Source organism: Podarcis melisellensis (genome assembly GCF_964234715.1).
Source record: "Podarcis melisellensis genome assembly, chromosome: 14".
Classification (NCBI taxonomy): domain Eukaryota; kingdom Metazoa; phylum Chordata; class Lepidosauria; order Squamata; family Lacertidae; genus Podarcis; species Podarcis melisellensis.
Genome location: NC_138546.1, coordinates 47,174,642 through 47,196,008, shown reverse-complemented (window position 1 = coordinate 47,196,008; position 21,367 = coordinate 47,174,642). Strand labels below are relative to the sequence as shown.

At 46.9% G+C, this 21,367-nt stretch overlaps 1 protein-coding gene and 1 long non-coding RNA gene across 3 annotated transcripts in view; both read right to left on the bottom strand.

Moving 5' to 3' along the window:
* Positions 1–2,348: 2,348 nt before the first annotated feature.
* Positions 2,349–21,367, bottom strand: part of CGNL1 (cingulin like 1) — a 91,110-nt gene continuing 72,091 nt past the window's right edge. For both annotated transcript variants that reach the window (XM_081887606.1, XM_081887607.1), the window contains 10 exons: positions 21,165–21,269; positions 19,352–19,504; positions 17,699–17,869; positions 15,834–15,995; positions 13,891–13,980; positions 8,553–8,636; positions 6,702–6,826; positions 4,468–4,576; positions 3,264–3,427; positions 2,349–2,664 (listed from right to left, as the gene is read on the bottom strand). In XM_081887606.1, the coding sequence (XP_081743732.1) occupies positions 2,529–2,664; positions 3,264–3,427; positions 4,468–4,576; positions 6,702–6,826; positions 8,553–8,636; positions 13,891–13,980; positions 15,834–15,995; positions 17,699–17,869; positions 19,352–19,504; positions 21,165–21,269 (1,299 nt within the window). In that variant the 3' untranslated portion in view covers positions 2,349–2,528. The remainder of the gene's footprint in view (positions 2,665–3,263; positions 3,428–4,467; positions 4,577–6,701; positions 6,827–8,552; positions 8,637–13,890; positions 13,981–15,833; positions 15,996–17,698; positions 17,870–19,351; positions 19,505–21,164; positions 21,270–21,367) is intronic.
* Positions 4,918–6,690, bottom strand: LOC309356394. The gene is made up of 2 exons (XR_014162756.1): positions 6,205–6,690; positions 4,918–5,070 (listed from the first exon to the last, which is right to left on the bottom strand). It is a non-coding gene; the product is annotated as an uncharacterized lncRNA (long non-coding RNA).

Sequence of the window (21,367 nt, the reverse complement as noted above, 5' to 3'; positions counted from 1 at the left end):
TCGAAGCCTCTACCTGCCCCTGGGAACTCTTAGCATGAACGTCAGGCTACAAAGTCAGCTGCTGCAGCAGCCCAGGAGCTGCCATTTCTAACGGGACAATCAGTGCCTGGATTTGATTTTGCTTAGATGATCAAACAAACTCCACAGACTTATGTCCTCCCCTGCCCACTTTCCTTATAGCCCTGCGACTCATCTAAGGCTTCTTCTCCTATTAAAGGGTACTGCCAATTTCAGGGTTGTGGGGAATTTATTAATGTGTGCACAATGGGTGGCATTATGGAGGCTTAATTGCTTTTATGCAAGACTCAAGCCATACAAACACTGCTCTACCTGTTCCAATACAGAAGCAAAGTTTCCTTCATCAGGAATGGTTTCTTACCCTTCCTTTTTAATTGGTATCTTTGTTCCCTTAACAGTGCTACTGTGGACCTATATGCACATTTTTTTTGCTTCCAAGATTTTCATTGTTATTATAACCATAGTTACTTAAAATCCCAAGTACACTTGAGACATACTTGTTTTTGTTGCTAACTAGGCAGCATTCAACTGGAGTTCATTCTCAACATCTTGAGCGATGGATTTCCAAAACTGATTAACTCCTCAAAGTTGGCCACCTACTATAATTAACATAATTCTCATGTAATTCAACATTCATCAGTATAGCAGTTTGATGAATCAGGATGCTTCCTTTTATAGAATACCAAAGCTGCATAGATGGCAATATGGCATTGCAATAAAACCTCTGTGTGTGATTAATCCTCGCTAATCTGTCCGCCCCGCCCCCCCCCCCGACGATGTGGGACTGCAGCACCCATTATTTCCAGTTAGCGTAGCCAATGGTCAAGAATGGTGAGGGGAGCTGAAGTCTAACATCATCAGAAGGGCCACAGGTTAGCCTCCCCAGTGTACACAAAAGCATGTTTATAAAAGCCTGTAGATAAAATGCAAAGTCAGGGTGGGAGAGCTGCTTGTTGTGCAGTTCTTTGTGGTCCACAACAGTAGATCTGGTAAACCATTTAGAACAAAGTGGCTTGTTTTAGCTTCTGGTCCAAGACTGGCCATGTACACATTAGCAGCTTAAAACACAGGGAGGTTGCTTCCCCCAACCCCATGTGTTTCAAGTTGCATTTGCATGTTGCTGTGCACACCAGAGATTGGGTGGACCTGATGCACATTACCTGTTTGGTTTTCTGTGCCTACAACCCTTTCTCCCCTCCCCAGAAAATCCTATTCATGAAGGTGTCATCTGCAAATGCACGATGACTGTCTCAAATGTACACCCCTCAGCTTAACTGCAGCTTAAGTTTTCAGAATCGGGATGGAAGCTGGTTTGAGGGAAATGCATCAAAAAACAGTATATCAGTTTGTGCAAAAACTCTAAGACTCATATAGAATATGGCTAACATGATGTGTACCCAGCTTCAAACACCAGAAGTGGGAGTGCAGTAGAGCTAGAGTAAAAAGTCGGGGATTCTGTACCTGGCTGTAGCAGGAAATCACCTGGTTCTTTTGCTCTCAAGGGCTTTGCTGGGTCAAAATGAAATGAACCAACTGAAAATAGGGGGGCTTTGTTGAGGAAAAAATAAGTTGCAAATCCAGAGGAGAACCGTTTTTTCTCTACTCATTTTTCATGAACAGCAGAGGATTTAGATGTGAGAGAAGCTCAAGGCACCACAAACTGCTGTACTTCCATATATCAGGAAAGCCTTGCTGAGATCCATGGGAGCTCATTCCTGTGGAGGTCATTGCTCCTGGGATGCAGACCTAGCTCCCAAAATTCTCTTTCTTCACTGAAACGGCAGGATCAGTATGAAAGACACAGCGAGTGCATCCGCACACTCCTGAAAACCAAGGACTGGGAACTAGAATAGCAGCATCCAATATTTTTGGCTCAAAACTTGTTCTTTATGTTCTATGAGCCCTGTGAATAAAAGCTTTTCTAAGCCTCCCAAAACCTTGCTTGCTGAATACTTGGAATGTAAGGCTTTTTCAAGCTGAAAAATAGTATGATATTTCAGCAGAGATTTCAGTACTTTGCATGTGCTCTATAAAAATGGAAAGCTTTACAAAAATAGCTATAGTGTGATCAATTAAAACATCTAATTTAAAATATGTACATTCTATACAGTTTCCTCTAGTTACATCAGTTAAATACCCTTTTTCTCTCTTAAAAAAAAATCTAGCATCCATGTCAGATGGATGCAGTTTAACCACACTTAGAAACAGAAGGCGCTGGCTCCTTAGGACACAATTTTAGCAACCATCCTATTTCTGCTGAGAAACGTCATCCTAATTTAGTGGTGTACTCTCTATGGCTGCAGGCAGCTTTGGGTTTGGAAAGCAAGTCCTTTGTGTTTTAGGCTGTTTATTTCTGAAATATCTCAAGTCTGAAAATGGCACACGGTGGAGAGAGATATAAATGCCAACCAGCACCAATATTCCTGCAGCCATTGGCTTCCAGAGTCCGTAGCTCATTGCTTTTCAACAATGAAGGCTGAACATCCACAACTCATGGAACAGCTGAATTTTTAGCTTTTGATATCATCGTCCTTTAAGAATTTAAATCCTGAAGGTGCTTCATAAAGGCTCTCCCCATCAGTGCTGAAGTCGTCGTCGTCATCTTCAAGGTCATTCAGCATTTTACTAGAGGTCTTTTTGTGCCTGCTAAAGCAAAAATATATCAACATGTTAGTGTGGCTTTATAAGCTGGCTGTCAACATTTGGACTGCTTCCATGATGTATTTTAAAGACGCTGGTTGATTTGAATGAGCCATTCCAATGCCTACAAGGCTAGGAAAATGGGTGCAACTGTCCTCCTCCCTGGGGGGAAACACCAGAATGAGCACTGCAATCTTGGGCAGGTGCCCCTTTCTGCAAAGTTCCTCTTTCTCAGAATGTTTACACAAAAATAAGCTCCGTGGCAACTCAGCAGTGAAGGTTCTGGGCATGACACTTAAGTCCTACATTTTTTCTGGAGGGAATTTGAGGGAAAGCTCCAAATTTGGACATTTTAAACTAGTTCCCAGCAGAGGGCTGAATGTTAGGGTACGGGGAAATCCAATCCAAAGTGCCATGGAACCCCAAAATTATAAATTGGAAGGGGCAGGGACAATCAGCTTGGCTAAGGTTTCCAAACAAAGATTCTTAGATCCAGAAAGAGGAGAATGAGTTGGGTTATACAATCCATGAGCAAGGAGCCACTGTGGCAAGTGGAGCTGTGACTTTCCAGATCTTCCTGGGTCCCAAGGCTCTTCCTTTCCCACCTGAGTTCCTTTTTGATTGCATTCAGCTGTCCTTGCAGTTGGTCATTCAAGTCAACTTGCTCTTCCAGCTCCCTCTGAAGCTTTTTCTTGGTGCTCTCAAGCCTATCTATTTCTTCTTCTGCTCCCTCCACCTGGCGTTTCATTGCTTTCAAACGCAAGCTCAGCTGAGAAATAAGAAGAAATGGGCCAGTTAGAGCTTGGGAGGACAAGGGGTCATTCATCCTCAGCAACCCTTGATGGAGGGCATGGAGCCTATGTGAGCAAAGGAGCAATCATGGGAAATGCTATTTTTATGGTCAGAAGAAAGCTTAAGCTCAAAGCCTTTGCCAGAGGTTGGGAATTGGAGCCAGATGAAGGACCTGCCCCAGAAGTGACCAACCCTCCATAGGGTCCCTTTGACCGAGTATGTATGAATGTATGCATTTTACCCTTTGGAAAATAAATGGGTCACTAAAGTGGTGCATATCAGATGCTGCTGGATTGCAACTCCCATCATCAACATCATCACTGGCTGGGCTGGCTGGACTTGATGGGAGTCCCAGACTCTGAAGGACACCATGTGGGCAAATCCCTGCTTTAGAACAACAGAAGGCATTGGATGCAACATACAAGAAAAGGCAGAGGTGTACTCGGTGGTTTTTTCTGGGGGTACAGAAGAGTATGAGAAGAGAGAAGAGTACAGAAGAGAGCCAGTGTGGTGTAGTGGTTAAGAGCGGTAGTCTCGTAATCTGGGGAACTGGGTTCGCATCTCGGCTCCTCCACATGCAGCTGCTGGGTGACCTTGGACTAGTCACACTTCTCTGAAGTCTCTTAGCCCCACTCACCTCACAGAGTGTTTGTTGTGGGGGAGGAAGGGAAAGGAGAATGTTAGCCGCTTTGAGACTCCTTAAAGGGAGTGAAAGGCAGGATATCAAATCCAAACTCTTCTTCTTCTTCTATGCAGTACTGGCACACACACACCCAAAATGCTAAAAGTGTAGCACTTACTGTAACAACTTCATGGTGACTACCAGCGCCCTTTTTTCTTAAAAATGGAAGCCATTTCATATTGTGTAATATTTGTTATGGTTTTAGTGTCTTTAGTGAGTTCCTGGGGAGGCTCACAGTCCCAAGATGAAGGGTGAGCTATAAACTTAATAAAAGTAAATTTGGGGGACAAATCCTTGGTAACCACAATAGCCCAAGAGATGCTTTTCTTTCTTACCTGGTCCTTCTGATCTGTCAGAGAGAGATGCTCATCGTCCACTTGCATCATGACCTCCTTAACTTTCTTTTCAAGCCGGCGGTTACTCAGCTGGAGGTTAGCTCGATCCCTAGGAAAAGAGAAGGGCATACTCACAGGTAGCAAGGTAAGAACCAAAAAATGTTCAACTTAACTGGCAGAAGGACCTACAATTGAAAATGGATGCCTCAGAGTAGAATGCAACATGGGTACTTAAGCCCTATAAATCAACCTCAGCTTGTGTAAGGGAATGTTCCTTAAAAATTCTGCAAGGTAGCATCGTACTCCTGGGCAGCTTTTTCACATGACATCAATTGCCCCACAAGACTGTTGGTGCAGCTCCGGTAGCAGGGGGACATTTCCCCATATTTGAGGGAATGCCCCTGACATCCAAATTTTGGAGTGGTGTTTTTGAATATATTTTTTTTAAAAAAATACTCCATCTAAGCCTCCCCACAACTTGTCATTTTGAACTTATGGGATGATCAAACAGCAATTTTCAGATCGAATTAACTTCGTATATAAATGCCAGATACAAGAAGAACTTCTTTGGCCCAGAAATGAAATATATTACTGGACTTAAACCTTTCATTGTGGGGCGCCACCAGGTGGCACATTGGAAGATGGCCGACAATAACATCTCTCTGACCCATACGAGGTAATTAAGAGGCTGCTATGGGAAGTATGCAGTCTTCCTACCCCCCCCCCAGGAGATGGGGGGGGCTGCCTTGCCAGCGGTGTCCACAATGCACCCCCGGATTCGAGAGAAGGGGGTGCAGGTCACTTGGCACGAGCCCTCTATGAGGTCGGCTCTTCCTGACGCCGGTTCCAATCAGCGCGTGGTTTGCTTTAGCTCGGAATTATAATTAGAAACATATGATTGGAATGAAGCTAAAGCACATACATCAAGCGACGTTCGAGAGATAAGACTGCTGATTAATGGATCTCTGTGATCGGAGTGACAGATGGATAAGTAAATCAACTGATGAACCACCATTAAGAGACTGTGTGTTTGGAATGAAGGGGGGGTGGAGGAAAAAACTTTTCTTTGCATTATGTGACATTAATAACCCTCCACCCCAGAAAGAAATAAGATCGTTGCGTTTTACTAACCACAAGCAGGAATTCAAGAACTGTGTGGAGTGGACTATAGTTAAAGAGATGATTGGTAAACAACGAGAAGGGAGGAAAATTTTATGACGCAGTTTAAAATGGCGTCTCGCAAAGACAGGCTTGCCTGAGAAAGAAGGACAGGGGGAGGAGAATCAGGACCATTGGAATGAGAAGGATGGTTGGAATGTGATCTTAACCTGACACAGCCCTCCTGATATACTTGGCAAGCCTGAGAAAATTAAAGGACAGACCGAAGATTAATTTTTTATGGAAGCGTGGAATGGCAGCTGTCCCTGAGCGATATGATCTTTGGAATGTATAAAACCCACACAGAGGATGCCTGTCTCTAATCTGCTTGTGAAAGAAAGGAATAAATGATAACAACAAGAAGATGAAGAAAGTAATAAAGGACTATCTGGATTGAACTGGATAGAACTGTTTAATTAAAGCTGCAATACAAGTGATGTGTGGACTTGTTTGGAGCTTGATGTACGGGTACCCCCAACAAAATTTAAAATTTGGCTGTATAATTTGGAATTAATGTGATTTGGATAATGTGATGTGATTGGCCTGTTAATAAAAATTATTTTTTTAAAAAAATTAAACCTTTCATTGTGGAAGAAAAATATGTCAACTGGCTATTGCAGAGAAAATAACCCATGAATTACATGTCTCTAAGGGTAAGGAAGGCCTGGAACAATTATCAAAGGCCTTCTATATCAAAGACCTGTCTAGACAAGTGGGAAAGTGGGAAGTCTGCCAACCGGGCATAGAGACAACAGCCCTTCCGTATGGTGTGTCTCCAGCATGAGATATTCTGATGTCCACTGCCAGTAAGTATGGATGGTCTACATCTACTACCTGTTCTTCTTATATGTGGCTCTGCTGTTGTGTTATTTTTATTGGATGGGTGGATTATAAACTTTATATTGATTTGAAATATTGTAAGCGGTACCCATTTTGAAATAGGTTCAATTCTTTTTTAAGCTAACAGAGGTGGTGGGTCTCCAGTATTTAGACGAGAGGCTTGTTGCGACTCTTAAAATAGATGAATATCTGACTGGGACATGGTGTTCCCTGGGTGGTCTTTCAGTCTGCTTTACCTCTCTTCATTCTCCAGCCGCTCCTCCAGTTCCATGATCCTGGTTTCCATCTGAACCAGAAGCCCTTCTTTGCTGGACTGGTAAGAACCTTCAAGATGAAAGATCCGGCTTTTCAGGTCTTTGTTCTAGAGTAAGAATATGCAGAGCTTATTGAGCAGGTAAGTCTGTGGACAAATCTGCAATGCATCACGGGGCCTGGGCAGTTGCATGCCCTAGACTTTTTGACGGGCGAATGGCATCCTTCTCTTTCCCCCAGTTAATATGAGTCACACTCTGTCAGAAGAGTCTCTCATGTTGATTAATGGAAACCTCTGAGGGGATTGTGGCCCACTACTCAGATCTGACCTTCGTACCTTCCAGGTCTGATGCAAGTGCTGTGATAACCCTGAAAGCCCTTAAGATTCCTCAGAAAGGATCAACAATTCAGATCAACCTGCCTATGCCTAACAATCTGCTTCACAGGCCCTGCTTAGGTTGCTGGGCACACAGAACAGGCCCTTCTCTTGAGTGACCCCACATTTGTGAAATTCAGTCCCACGGGAAATCAGGGAAACTTCACCCCTTTGTATTTTGAAATGGGCCTTAAAGTCCCACCTCTTTTGGTGGCTTTTACTGGCTGGCAGAAACTGTTGTAGATATGGAAGTTATAGATGTGAAGTTTCTGTATTTCACAACATGTAGTGAAAGTCTTGCTGAAGATCACGGGTGCCGACTTGAATAAAATATTGGGGGGGGCCTAGCTAAGCCCCGCCTCACACAATCAATCACAATACACAGTGCACACAAACCCTATTTGAATGGCAATGGCCATCAACCTGGGGGGGAAGTCAAATACTTTAGGGGGGGTCGCGGAAGGGACCTTGGCCCCTAGGAGTTGGCTTCTATGCTGAAGCTACACAAACACAAAGAAAATAGTGGATCCTTTGGAGAAGGAAAATCACACACGTAGGGATCATCCACATTTCAGATACTGCCGCACTTTTCAGGCACAGATCTGCACTTTAAAGCTCTTTGTCCAAGCATTTTCTGTTTTTGTTTTTGTCCCAGCGCTTTCCTCATGAAAACCCATGTTTTACCACTGAACTGGAGCAAAATGACAATCTGCAGAAAACTCGATTGCCATTTTCTCCAATTCAGCAGGGAAAGCGCTGGGCCAAAAAAGAAACCGCTCGGACACAGAGCTTCAAAGCCTGGAGCTGTGCCTGGTGGGACAAAAGGATGTCTGGCTGAGCCTTTAGTTTTGAACAACTAAGATGCATGTCCACCACTAGGTGGCACTCTGCTCCTGAAGTGTTTAAGCTGGGATGGCTATGGGTGGATTTTTCCTGTGTAATTTCCAAGAGAAGAGGCACCGGTGTCCAACCCTGCTAGGAGGCAGCTCTGCTCTTTACCCCTGAAGTGTGGGCCTAGGCAAGCCTTCCCCAACCTGATGCCCTTCAGCTGTTTTGGACAACACCCAGCAGCCCTGGCCAGCACACAGTGGCGTAGCGTGGGGGGTGCAGGGGGGGCGGCCGCACCGGGCGCAACATCTGGGGGTTAGGGTTAGGGGGCGCAAATCCACGGGTTAGGGGGCTCAAATTACTTGCCTTGCCCCGGGTGCTGACAACCCACGCTACGCCACTGCCAGCACAGCCATAAGATTCTGGGAGTGCAGCTGTGGGTGTGGCAGCCCAAACTATCTGAAGGGATCTAGGCTGGGGGAGGCTGAGCCAGGCTTTCCCCAGTCCATGGCACTGGGAATGCACTCAGTACACAGTCTGGGGCACTGCTTGCTAACATCCATATTTCCCATTGTCCGGTCCTGGCATCAAACACCCCGAGCCTGAGCACTAAACAAGCCGCAATCCTTGCCTGTCTCTCCAGCGAAATCTTGTCACATTCCAAGTCTTGCCTCGCAGCCCTTTCCTGAAGTAGCTCACTCCGCATTTGCTCAATCTGTAGGTGATAAGCAAAAAAGAAAAGAAAAAAGGCTGAAACCTCCAAATGGTAGCAACCTAACAACACGTCTTAACACTCTCCTCTACAGCTCCAGGCAATGCCGTAGAACTGCAGGCACTAAAAAGAGACCGGCAGGTGGGGCAGACCCAAGTGGGCCTATCCAGCCCAGCTTCCCACAGGGGTGAACTAGGGGCTTCCTGAAAGCCCACAAGCAAGGCACAAGGGCAACAGCATGTCCCTAGGTGTGATGCAGTGGTACCTCAGGTTACAGACACTTCAGGTTACAGACTCCACTAACCCAGAAATAGTGCCTCGGGTAAAGAACTTTGCTTCAGGATGAGAACAGAAATCGCACGGCGGTGGGAGGCCCCAATAGCTAAAGTGGTACCTCAGGTTAAGAACAGTTTCAGGTTAAGGACGGACCTCCAGAACGAATTAAGTTCTTAACCCGAGGTACCACTGTACTCGGCAGCTGGCCTTGCCTTTGATCCTGAAAGTAGTACACAACCATCATGGCTAGTATTCACCCACTTGGCCACGGCTAAGGGCATTTCCAGTCTGAAATGGGCAGAAAGGGCACAAGTGGCGGGAAGGGCAGCATGAATATTAATACAGTGGTACCTCAGGTTAAGAATTTAATTTAATTCGTTCTGGAGGTCTTAACCTGAAACTGTTCTTAACCTGAAGCACCACTTTAGCTAATGGGGCCTCCTGCTGCTGCCACGCCGCCGGAGCACAATTTCTGTTCATATTTTGCAAGAGGTCCCAGGTTAATCTCCAGAAGCATCTCCTAAAGCTCCAGAAGCATCTCCCAGGTTAATCTCCAGAAGCATGAGCCTAAAAAAGGCTCAGGTTGCAGGTAATGCGCATGGGACTTTTCTCTGCATGTGCCACTGCTAGAGAGAGCCTCCCTGCCAGTCAAAGTGGGCAGTGCTGAGACGAACTAATAGTCTGGCCCGCTGTAAAGCTGCTTCTGAAGGAAGGGAGCTATTTCTGACCCAAGGGAGCAGTGGGGAGGGCAAAGACCAAATGGTGGGTTTGGGTGAAGACAAAGGGGGCTAGCAAAGGAGGAGCTTAGCCACAGAAGGAGAGGTCAAGAAGGGGCATGAAGTGGGGGAAGTAGAGCTTGGGAAAGCAAAGTCATTTTCTTAGGGTAAAAAACACAGCCACACAAACACCGCGAGAGAGATGGAATGAGATACTAGCCAAAGATACCAGCGCCATTTTATAGGAAAATGAGGTCAAAGAGGATCCCAGTGGAAGGTTCAGTTTGGCATCATATCCAAGAGACAGGGTCTGGGAAGACCATTGCAGGAGCTCTGGACATTGTCCAGGTTTTAAGGATATTTAAACTGATTTTGGGGCAGTTCCCTACAAAGTGTCCATCCCAATGTGCTCCAAATGACAGCATATGCACTCCAGATGCCCACACATACACAGCCCAAGCACCATGAACTCCTGAAACCAATGTTGTTGACATTGGAAGATCTTGTTATGGACTGCCCACCGTCCCTACTTTCATCTTTTACGAGGCCCTTTTATTGGGGTCATGCAGAAAACTCTGCTATAATTGCTTCAGGAGGCCCAGACAAAATGAAAGAAAATTCTGAAGGGGAGGGGGGAATTAATGAGCAACTAATTAAAGATGCAGCTTTTAAATGGATGATGTTTGTCAGTGGGCTTGGATGTAGCTGGTCACAGTGAGGTTCCAGACACTGAGCTATTGTGTCCTCTGTGTGCTCAGAGGCTGTGAAAAATGTGGGCGGCCATCGCTGGGTCTCACATTAGGGATGGATGTAGGACAGCAAGGGGCACTGAGGTGATGGATGCTGCTGCTGTGGTGGTTGAAGGATGCTTCTGTGTAGAAGGGTCAACACAGAATTGTCTATTGGACATTTCCCCAAGGGCTGCCTGTGGTGCCAACCTCACTGGGCCCAATGCTGGGGGGTCTGCAGCAGGGGTCTCCTCAGGGTTTACTGGGCTTTTCTGAATTGCAACCTTTTTCGCGGCTCTCAAGAGGTGTTAACTGAGCTGTGGGCCACGGGAGGGTCTTGTTCTTCCTTGGTGGAGACAGTACTTTTTTGGGGGGGGGGGTACGCAGGGGTACACATACCCCTAAACATTTTGTGAATCTAACGGGAGAAGAAACTAAAAATGTTTAAAAAAATAGTTTCTTCCCTAGCACTGTGAATCGTCAGCTCCATTGCTACCCACGATGGCAGCCTCATTTCCTGTCACGGTGTTTCCTGAGTCTCACGGAAGCGAGCGTTTAATGTGTGAAGTAGGAGTTGGAATCTAGCACGGTGATTGGTCAGTATAGTTGTTACCACCTCCGACGGCAGCTTCATTTCCTTTCCTGGTGTTTCCCGAGTCTCCGACGGAAGTGAGCGTTACTGCAAGCTGTCAGCTGTGTAATACGAGGTCATGCATGTTCTTTGTACTTTTGTCCATTTACTGTATTTATTTTCCCCAATTTGCACTATTAATGGTGACTTTCTTGAGTCAAAATGAGAGTACCCCTAAACATTTTTTAAGGAAAAAAGATGGATGGAGAAGATCAAATTTGGTGAAGGATCTAGACAGGGGTCAACAAACTTTTTCAGCAGGGGGCCGGTCCACTGTCCCTCAGACCTTGTGGGGGGCCGGACTATATTTTTTTTGGGGGGGGGGAATATGAACGAATTCCTATGCCCCACAAATAACCCAGAGATGCGTTTTAAATAAAAGCACACATTCTATTCATGTAAAAACACGCTGATTCCCGGACCGTCTGCAGGCCGGATTTAGAAGGCGATTGGGCCGGATCCGGCCCCCGGGCCTTAGTTTGCCTACCCATGATCTAGGGGCAGGTTCCTGATAGCCCCAGACTGGCACATCTTGGCCACTAGGACAGAAGAGACATGGGCCTACTGTGCCCTTCTGACTTTTTTATCTTCTCCTCCCCAATGCATCAAAGATGTTCTAATTCTATGACAAGCAGAAGCATGAACTGCACGGCTTCAGGTAGCAGCTGCTCCAGCTGGAAGGGAGGCCCATTGAAGAGCAAGCACGTCCGGTCCAAGGGGCCTTTATTAGAGAGCTTGGTGCTTTGGGTCTGTTTCTGGACAAGGTGCAGCTGTGGAGTTCGTTGTCAAGGAGAAAAGTAATTTGATTTCTAATAATAGCCTAAAGACGGCTGCAGCCGCTGTCTTCCGTCTCCCACTGGACACACGCATGTCTCACTAGTCCTCAGCCCTCTCTGTTTCCTGAGCCGCCTGACTCAGCAGAAACACTCAGCTGCTCAATAAAGGGAGCTAATGGAAGCCTGGATACCTCTCTGGCCAAAAAAGAGCCGGCACTTCCCACATTTTCATCTGCCTGCTCCACGCACCTGCGCCAAGTGAGGAGCAGGTGTGCAGCACCCACTGGGACTGCTTTGCCAAAAGAAGTGAATGACAGCCCTGCCAGTGTAACTTCATCCTTTGCTCATTTACTGTGCCATCGCTATGGAAACAGGCCCCTCAAGAGAAGCTGCTCCGGAGTCAATTAATTCATGTTCAGTCGGCTTTCTTTCTTTGGTCGTCCGTCTCCCAGCCCCAGTTGTTAGTTGCTGCAGGACGAGAATGCATCCAGGCAGTAGGGGAAGAAGGGCTGCTATTGAATGCTGGCCACTGGCACAGTGGCATTGCCAAAGAAGGCTCTCTCATATTCACAGCTGGACTCGGGTTCAAGTCACCCCTGCAGGCTTTGCAAATAATAATAATACAGGATTTTGTTCCTGCTGATAGTGTCATCCTCAGCATTGATTCTGGGTGGTGTCCCTTTAATCAAGGTTTAGGGACTGACTAAACAAAAGGACACAGAGACACAACTGGTTCTCCCATCTCCTTACATTTTTGCAAAAGCAAGCCAGCATGTTCCCTTCTCTTCCTTATACCCCAGCTCGGATGCCAACAACACAGTGGGCATAATCCAGGGAACACAATCCAGGGCCCTGGAGTCCCACAATCACATTTCAATTATTTCTTTCCTCTCAAAGCCACCTGAAGGATGGGGCTATGAAGAAGCTACAACTCTCACCTGCTGAGCTGGAAGAGCTGCCATTAACTTCAAAGCAGAAATGTGCAGCTTCTCAATCATGACGAACAGCAGTTTAAGGAGTTAAATGCCCCATAAAACTTAGGCAATATTTTCTATTTAATGCCGATCACTCTACAGATTAGTCTCCATTAACTTCATATTAAGGGAGCTTGCCAGCAATGGGGGAGGGGAGTTTCCTGGGTCACCCAAAGGTTTGCCAACTTTTCAGTCAGCCCCTGCTGCTGTCACTTCAGCAGCAATTAGCAAGTGGTAACAACATTTAGCTTCATCCATGCCATGGAAATGACACCTGCACATCGCCACAGCCCAAACCTTTGTTAAAGGCACAGGGGCAAACCGGGCTGGGTCAGTTGGCACCCTTAATCAACGATGTTGACCAAAACAAACCCATGATTAGTCCTTGCTTTATTGTGAATGTTTAGCAGACCCTGAAATAGTCTCCTGGGAATCCATCCTTTGGCCATCCTAGTGTTGACTCAGAACAAGGAAAACTTTGTAACTCGTATAAAATTAGGGGCTCCAGAGCCTTTGGGACAAACACCTATTTTGCCCTGACCCAAACACCCCGCCTCCCAACTTACATAATATGCTGCTGGTCAGAAAGTTGGTGGTTTGCGTTTCTTTTAAAACTTCTGATTAAAAACTACAGCTTGAAGTACCCTTGAAGGCTACCTCCACTCCATGATCCCAGGCAAAGAATAGGCTGCAGCATCCCCACTGAACACTGGCATGGTCTGTGGGTCCAATAAGGGCCCCCTTGCCCTAGCCCCACAAACTGCTGCATAAATACAAACAACTTTTAAGCAGGAGAGAGGAAGGAAGAGGAGAAGGCTTGTACATGCCCAGTTCAAACCAACAAGAAACAAGAAATCAGCCAGCTGATGCTGCTGACAGAATGCTGGACTCACATTCCTGGCACGGCCCCCAAACTCACCCTGGGCCAGTCCTACTCTCCCAGTGCCACCTGCCACACAGAGAAGCTGCAAGGATGACACAGGGCAATCATCTTGTATGCTATCTGGAGGAGAATGTGAATGGAATCCCTAGAAACACAGCTGAGTGGTGGCTGGTGGGTTGGGCCCAATTAGAGAACTCCAGAGGATTGTCAGGAATCTAAATGTGCTCCCTCCAGCCAGAGCTGCCCAGTGGATAATTCCCCCTGCTCAGGTACCTGCTCTCTGCACCTGCTGATCCTTTCAGACAAGATGTCTGAATTGTTCCGCTCCTCTTCAAGCTCGAGTTCCAGCTGGGACATCTTGTACTAAAAGAGATGACACAACATTGGCTCAGTGGCTGAGAGTTTCTCCGTGGGAAGAAGGAGTGGCAGTGGGTGGCCAAGGCAAACTTGGGAAGATAAGAATTCAGGACTAGAAACTGGGTGAGGACCAGTGTTTTTTACCAGGAAAATTGTGCTGGTACTCACCGTACCACTCAAAGGTGCACCAGCCTTGCTCCCGAAAGAGGCAAAGTCCCATATGCGCCCCTACAGCAGCTGTAGCACTTCCACTGGTGACACAGCCACATGAGGAGACAGGCATTGAGGCGGGAAGAGGAGAGGGAACCGGCGCCTGTGCAGTGGGACGAGGCACCAGAAGTGCCTTCCCTGCATGGCTTCTTTCCTTCAACCCCTTCCTTTCCGTTCTCAAAGCTCATTGGCTGCTGGCGCTACCCACCTTTGCAAATCATGCCCTCAATGGCTTGCTGAGTTGCCGGTCACTGCTCCCCACCCACCCAGCCAGAAACCAGCTGTCAGTCACCTTCCATATAACAGTCTCTCTCATTGGTCAAATCAGAGTGGGAAGAGGAGGCAGTGGACTCAGGGAACAGCCGGGGTGGAGATGGGATTGGCTGAATAACCTGCCATGGTGACAACAGCAATGGCAACTGTGATGTTTGTCACTGGCAATGCTAAGAAACTGGAGGAAGTGGGAAGCAAGGAAAAGGGATCTTGGAAACACTTCCAAGGTGCAGAGGACTGAGTAGCCCCCAGTCATTGTTCTCCTGCTTCAAGCTGTTGGAAAACAGTGCTGTTGCTGCATACTGGCATGGAGCAACAGGGGGAAAAGCACTGGTAAGGACTGTGCGCTCCCAAGTGTTTATCTCCGGAATGGGGAGCCTGTGGGTCTCCAAAGGTTTATTGGGCTCCAACTCTCATCAGCCCAACAAGCATGGTCTATGGCCAGGGATGCCAGCAATTGTAGCCCAACATTAACTAAAGGGTCACAAGCTCCCCATCTCTGGCTTGCATTGATCATCATTCAACATCTCTCAAGCTTAAAGGAATCAGCAACTGGATGTGAAATCCCCAAAAAATTCTCTGGGGCAGTTCTTTAGGGCAACAAGGGTTTCATTCCCCTCAGCCATGATGAACCCCGGAAAACCAGAGGTCCACATCTGGCACAGCCCACAGAGTTGGCAGCTTTTCCCAGACCAAGGGCAGTCTTCCCAGTTCCCCTTCCTGGAAAAGGGGTCGGTGATGACTTGAGGGGCTTCTACATACTCCAGCAGAGCCGTGAGTGCCAAAACATAGCTTAGCTGCTGTTTTATGATTCTACTACCATTTTACAATTCCTTTTTGTCTTATATTGTCATCTTTTTGTAACACTCCCTTGGAAACAGTCTTTGAAAGGAAGTGTGGAAATGTGGCAGGGCGTGAGGGGAAGAAAAAAGGACTGGGGTGAATGTACCAGCAACCTCAAGGGGCACTTAGAGGGGCAACATTTGATGGAGTGTAAATGGAGCAGGGTGAGATTTGAAACATGCACTCCCTTGCGGGGCTGTGTGTAGGGTGTGTTTCTGTGGGTGCTCTGTGTCCCAGTGCCAGGGACAGCCTGCTCTAGTTCAAATAGCCAGCTGATCACGTCTGGGCAACATGTCTTTCCCTCTCCAGAGAGAAGGGAGGAAGAAAACATGTAAGCAAAGACCAGGCAGCTAAATAGTCTTGTGTGAGACAAGCGAGAGAGCCAATCAAACCGAACCTCATTGGCCTCTGGTGATGCCTATGGAAAGGAGCTGGAGCTGGAGTCAGTCCCCCTCCCCGTGTTCATCTTCCTGGTGGTGCTTGAAAAGGTGACTCAGCGCTCTCCCACCCTCCACCCCACTCATCTCATCTACCTCCATGATCTTGTCCTGTCTTGCTCTATCTTCTTTCAAGTGATTTTTGGCCTCCAGTTCATATTCCAAGGCTTTCAAAGTCTGTTCCAGAAGCTGTGTTTTGGTAATAGCCTCATCTTGAGCTCTCTGGTGGTCTCGTAATTCTTTTTCCATAAAATGCATCTGAAAGAAGAAGAAGAAATTGTGGGCTAAAGACCCCCCTGTGTAGGAGGCAATCACTAGTCTGGTCTGTTGCGGACAGAGAAACTTATAGGGCAAAGTAAATCCATCTTGCATTTTCCAAGTACAGATTCATCGGCCCATCTGCTATTATAAGCCTGACGTCCCTCCAAGCCTGATTCAAAGGGGAGAAGGGGCAGTGGATCCCCATAAGGCTAACTGCCCACCCCTTGAACAAACCACTTTGCCCTCTGCAGGAATCCTGACCTAGTGTAGCAAGCAATCCCATTTGGGAGGTGTCTTGTGAAAATTCACCTGTCCAGCCAACACTGAAAGCAGCTTAACCATTTTGAGGTACCCACTCCAGTTTGAGAAGAAGAAAGTGGTTGTTGAGATATGGAGAGAGCAAAGAAAGGAACTGGTTACAGAAAGAAATACCAAATAAGGCAGCTCTATTTTTTCAATATCAGGAATCTTTGGCCACATTTGTTAAGCAAAGGGCATTGCCCAGATCAGCAATTAAAAAAACTCACCCCAGCCTCCTGGGACAACCTTCCCCAAACTGGTATCTACCAGATGTTCTTGACAACAACTCCCATCACCCTCATCCAGTACAGCTGTATGATGCTAGGACTGATGGGAGTTGTAGTCACAGAATCATAGAGTTGGAAGGGGACTGGATTGAGGAAGGTTGTCTAAAGGAAACGGGAACATGGGAGCAAAAGAGGCAAGGAAAATGAAGATCCAGCCATTTGTGCAAAGCAACAAAATATCTGGACGTTGTGGCTCATTAAGCAAGCCAAAAGAGAAGCACACCTTGGTACAAATTGCCTTTGGTGGTGTGTTCTGTGCTCGTGGACTTTCTTGGGTGACTTTGTGAGCCCCTCATGTGGAAAAAGATTATTTTAGTACAATACCACTTCCAGATTCAGAATCTTAGATTTCTGTAAGATCCTATTCACAGATACAGCTCTAGATATAGTGTGCAGATTAACAATCTCCATGTAATGTTTCCACGTGGAATTACTCACACAGAGACTTTTTTAAAAGTCCAGGCTCTTTCATGAGCAAAGTCTGTTAAGTCAGAACTTGCACGTCTTAACTATTTGTATCAGTGATCTTGCATGATTTTCTGCCAGCCACAAGATGGCAGCATGCCAATGGCTTTTTGGGGAGATAGGTGTGGGATGGGATAAAAAACATTCTAACGAAACCATCTCCTAGTTTAGCAAGCCTTAGATAATAACTCTGTAACCCTGGACAGCAAGCCAAACCCTCCCTTCTTCCTGGAGCTTGTTTACATGATCAGTGACCCTTTAAGCTCATTATAGGATTTACAGTCAGTTACTGAATCATGCTGGAATACAGGTTTCTTGTTGGACCACTTTGCCCAGGGAGGTTCCTGTGTAAATCATAACATAGAAAATGGCCCATTTTCAAAGATGATGAGGCCACATTCTTTTATATCCTCCACTGATAAGTTCTCAGATTTTTGTAAAACACTGAAGCTTGCCCACTGTGTCTGTTCTTACCTCTCTCTTGACCATGGGAGACCAAAACAGGACACTTACTGGCAAGGACTTGGATGGAGCTAACTCGGGTGAGATTAGGATTTCTCTCTCTCTCTCTCCCTGCCCCCCCCCCCAGCAAAAGTCCACATTGTCCCAGAGAATCAGGATGATTCTTCCAGGGTGAGGAGCCGTTACCTCCTCTTGCATCTTGAGGGATGCCAGGTGGGCCTTTTCCAGCTCCAGGTTTTTGTCTTTCAGCTGCCTGTGTGTCTCGGAAAGCTCCCGGCGATTCTTCTCCTTGTATTCATCAAGCTGGTTTTGGAGCTCCAGCGTCGATGTTCGTGAAACCTCAATGATTTCTGCCATCTAACAAAAAAGGAAAGGAAGCATTAGCAAGAAACAAGAAGCAATCAAAAGATGCCCAAAGCAGGCTCTCATCATCCAAAAGCTTTAGGCCAGGGGTCAGCAAACTTACCATGCCTCGGGCTGGTGTCTCCAGCGCCAATCACGTGGTGGGCTGGAGGGCGGGGGAGCGCGTGCCCATATGCGTGTCCACACGCTATTTCTGGTGCACTTCTGGGTCGGAGGAGCACTGGAAATAGCTTGTGTGCATGTGCACGGGCCTCCTCCGACCCGGATGTGCACCGGAAATAATGCTTGCGCATGCACACAAGCTATTTCTAGTGCTCCTCCGACCCAGAAGTGGGCAGCTGTGCAGTGCAGCACGGGTAAGAGCAGGCGGCGGGAGTCGCTGAGGGCCAGATAAACAAGTCCCTTGGGCCTGATCCGGCCCACAGGCCTTAGTTTGGGGACCCCTGCTTTAGGCTGAACACAGAAGCCCAAAGAGCAAATCACAGACTGTTGGTTTCTCAGCTTGTGTTCTAAAGTGAAAGGTGGGTGAGGAGCTTCTCTGGTTCTCCAGATGCTGCTGGAACCCCAACATCCATCAGCCCCGGCAGCCAGCATGGCCAATGGTCAAGGATGATGGGAGTCACAGTCCAAAAGCATCTTGAAGGGCACCAGGCTCCCCACCTCTGCTATAAAGTCTTTGAATAGTGTTTTTAGAAACACAGTGGCTACTTAAACCGTGGGGACTTGGCTTGGCTCTCAGCACTGGTGGGTGGGCATGCAAGTGGCAGTTCCAGGAGTGCTGGTTGGCAATGAGAAGGGCGAGTGAGTGGCCCAGTGGTCTCATCTGGCTTCATGAAATAGCTAATATAATAATAGTTCATCTTGCATTTTTAAAGATAACTCTTATGGTTACACTGAACACTACCTTCACCATACAAGCAGAAAAGTGGTTCTAAACATTTAAAAAATGAACCCGTAAGTAATTATATTAAGAAAAGGAGCAGCAAAAAAGGGCTGTGGGTTGGAATGAAAAGCCGGGGGGGAGGAGAGAGAAGGCAGTCATTCTGACTAATTCATGTTTAATCTATGCTGCCTTTTAAAGAGATGGCATAGGTGTGTTTCTTTGGCTGTGCTTGCTGCAGGCAGCCCTGAGGCCGCTGGATTAAAAAACAACAACAAACCAGCAACGAATATGTTGTTCTGAAGTTTTGCTGGAAATAAATCACCAGGTTTGCTGACATTTCAGGCCCCGGATGAAGTGCTGTCCGTTTCCTGCAGTTTTGCGTTTGAGATAGATGGCTGTGTTCCTGCCCCAGCTACAACTCCTGCTCTAAAAGCACCTATTGATCTTCCCTGGGTCCCAAACATTAAGTGCAAAGTTCACATTTCACTTTCATTTGTACCTCTTTCTCTCTTTCTCTCCAACCCTTTTGTACAATTTGGTCTTTTATTTTCTCTCCCCCTGCCCTTGATATTTAATCTCCAGCCAGCTCGTACCTCCTTGTGTAACTTCTCAATAGTCTTGTCCAGTTGCCACCTCTCATTCTCCAATTCACTCTTCATCCTCTTTAACTGATCCTTCTGGTTTGCTTCATCTTTCAGCCGGTCAGTTAACTGTTGCAGCTCCTGGTTCAGCCGGCTGACGTCCTTCTGCAGCCATGAAAAAAAGCCACCGCGTGAGATGCTCTCTTGCAATTTTTTTGATCCCATGCACTTAACATTCTTCAAAGAAATGAGAACAAATGGGGGGGGGGAATCCCTGCTGTAACAAGAAACTTAAAAAAATAAAATAAAATCAGAGAAGGTTGTCCTCTGATTTAAGTTCCCTGGCGCAGGGACCTGGGCTTTTAATGTTGCTCTGTGGGCACAATCAGTATTTTAAAGGTTAAATACAGAGGTAACATTGTAAGTAAAGTACCGCCAAGCGCAAATCATGCCCAGAAGCACACCTAGCATTTGACTGTGCTGAGCACCAGGGAAGTGCAAATTCAGTGCACAAAACGGACAATGGTGGATGAAGGGCATTTATGTAAATGGGGGTTCATGTGCTGCACACCCCCGCCCCTAAAAACCTCACCCTGCTCAATGTGTACAGTTCATATTCTGAATCTGATTGTTTAGGTCCGCCCCCCACCCCAGTGTTCACACCAAGCATGGGGCAAATGAGACTCCTCAGCAGCACAAGTAAAGCTAGGAGGGGTCACTCTTATGTCTTTAAAGGTAAAGGGACCCCTGACCATTAGGTCCAGTCGCGGACGACTCTGGGGTTGCGGCGCTCATCTCACTTCACTGGCCGAGGGAGACAGTGTACAGGTCATGTGGCCAGCATGACTAAGCCGCTTCTGGTGAAACCAGAGCAGCGTAAGGAAATGCCATTTACCTTCCCACCGGAGCGGTACCTATTTATCTACTTGCACTTTGACATGCTTTCGAACTGCTAGGTTGGCAGGAGCTGGGACTGAGCAATGGGAGCTCACCCCGTCGTGGGGATTCGAACCACCAACCTTCTTATCGGCAAGTCCTAGGCTCTGTGGTTTAGACCACAGCGCCACCCACATCCCCTTATGCCTTTACCTTACTATAAAAGGGAGTTCTTATAGCTGAAAAGTTTCACACCAGGAATTAAATAGGAGAAGAGAGTGAATTCTCCTGAAGAAAAAGAGCCTAGCAGGCAATGTAGCACTTAACCAGAACACAATATGATGTTAAAAGCTACCACTGTGTTTTTCTCTGTGTGTGTTTTTTTAAAAAAAACTAAATCTGCCAGCCCTGCTCCATTCCAAAACACTCCTGCAGCCCCATGAATCCATCTTTCACAGGTCATTTAACTTCACCATTTGTTTACAAATCCTTGAAAAACAACCAACACCAACTCAGATCAGACAGAGATGGAGGCTGCATGGCAAAAGCATTAAGTGCTGGAGAATAAAAACTGCATGTTCTGCCTGTAGCCCAGACTACCAATGAGATAAAGTTGGAGCAGTGGCGGCAACAGATCCAGCCCGTTTCAAAGTCCCCTGAACCAGCAGTTCTGTTGATCTGCTGCTCATCGTTCCATGAGAAGCATGCCAGCTTCGTGGGAAGAAAATGACAGCTTAGAATGCTGCAAAGCAAGTCAAAGGGATACAAACTTAGAAAGCAAAAGATGATGCTGATGTTCAACAACAGTGGCAGGAAAGCAATGCTGCTGGTGACACCACCAGGGACACCAGTAAAGGCCAGAGGACATGGAAGCCCAAAGACTCTCCCGGGAGGGCAAAAGGGGACGGAGCAGGCCTGATGCAAGCCTCAGGGTCAGGTTTTCCTTTACCTGTGCATCCTCCAGCTGGGCTTCCAAAGAGGTTTTGGCCAGTGCCAGTGCCTGTCTTTCCTCTGCCAGACGTGCCAGGGCCTCTTCCAAGTGCTGCTTCTCTTTCTGCCATAAAAGACAAGGTTATCTTTGAAAAAACGGAGGAAATATTCTCCCCACGGTGTCTCTCCCAAAGATACAACATTTCAAACTTCTGCCTATTT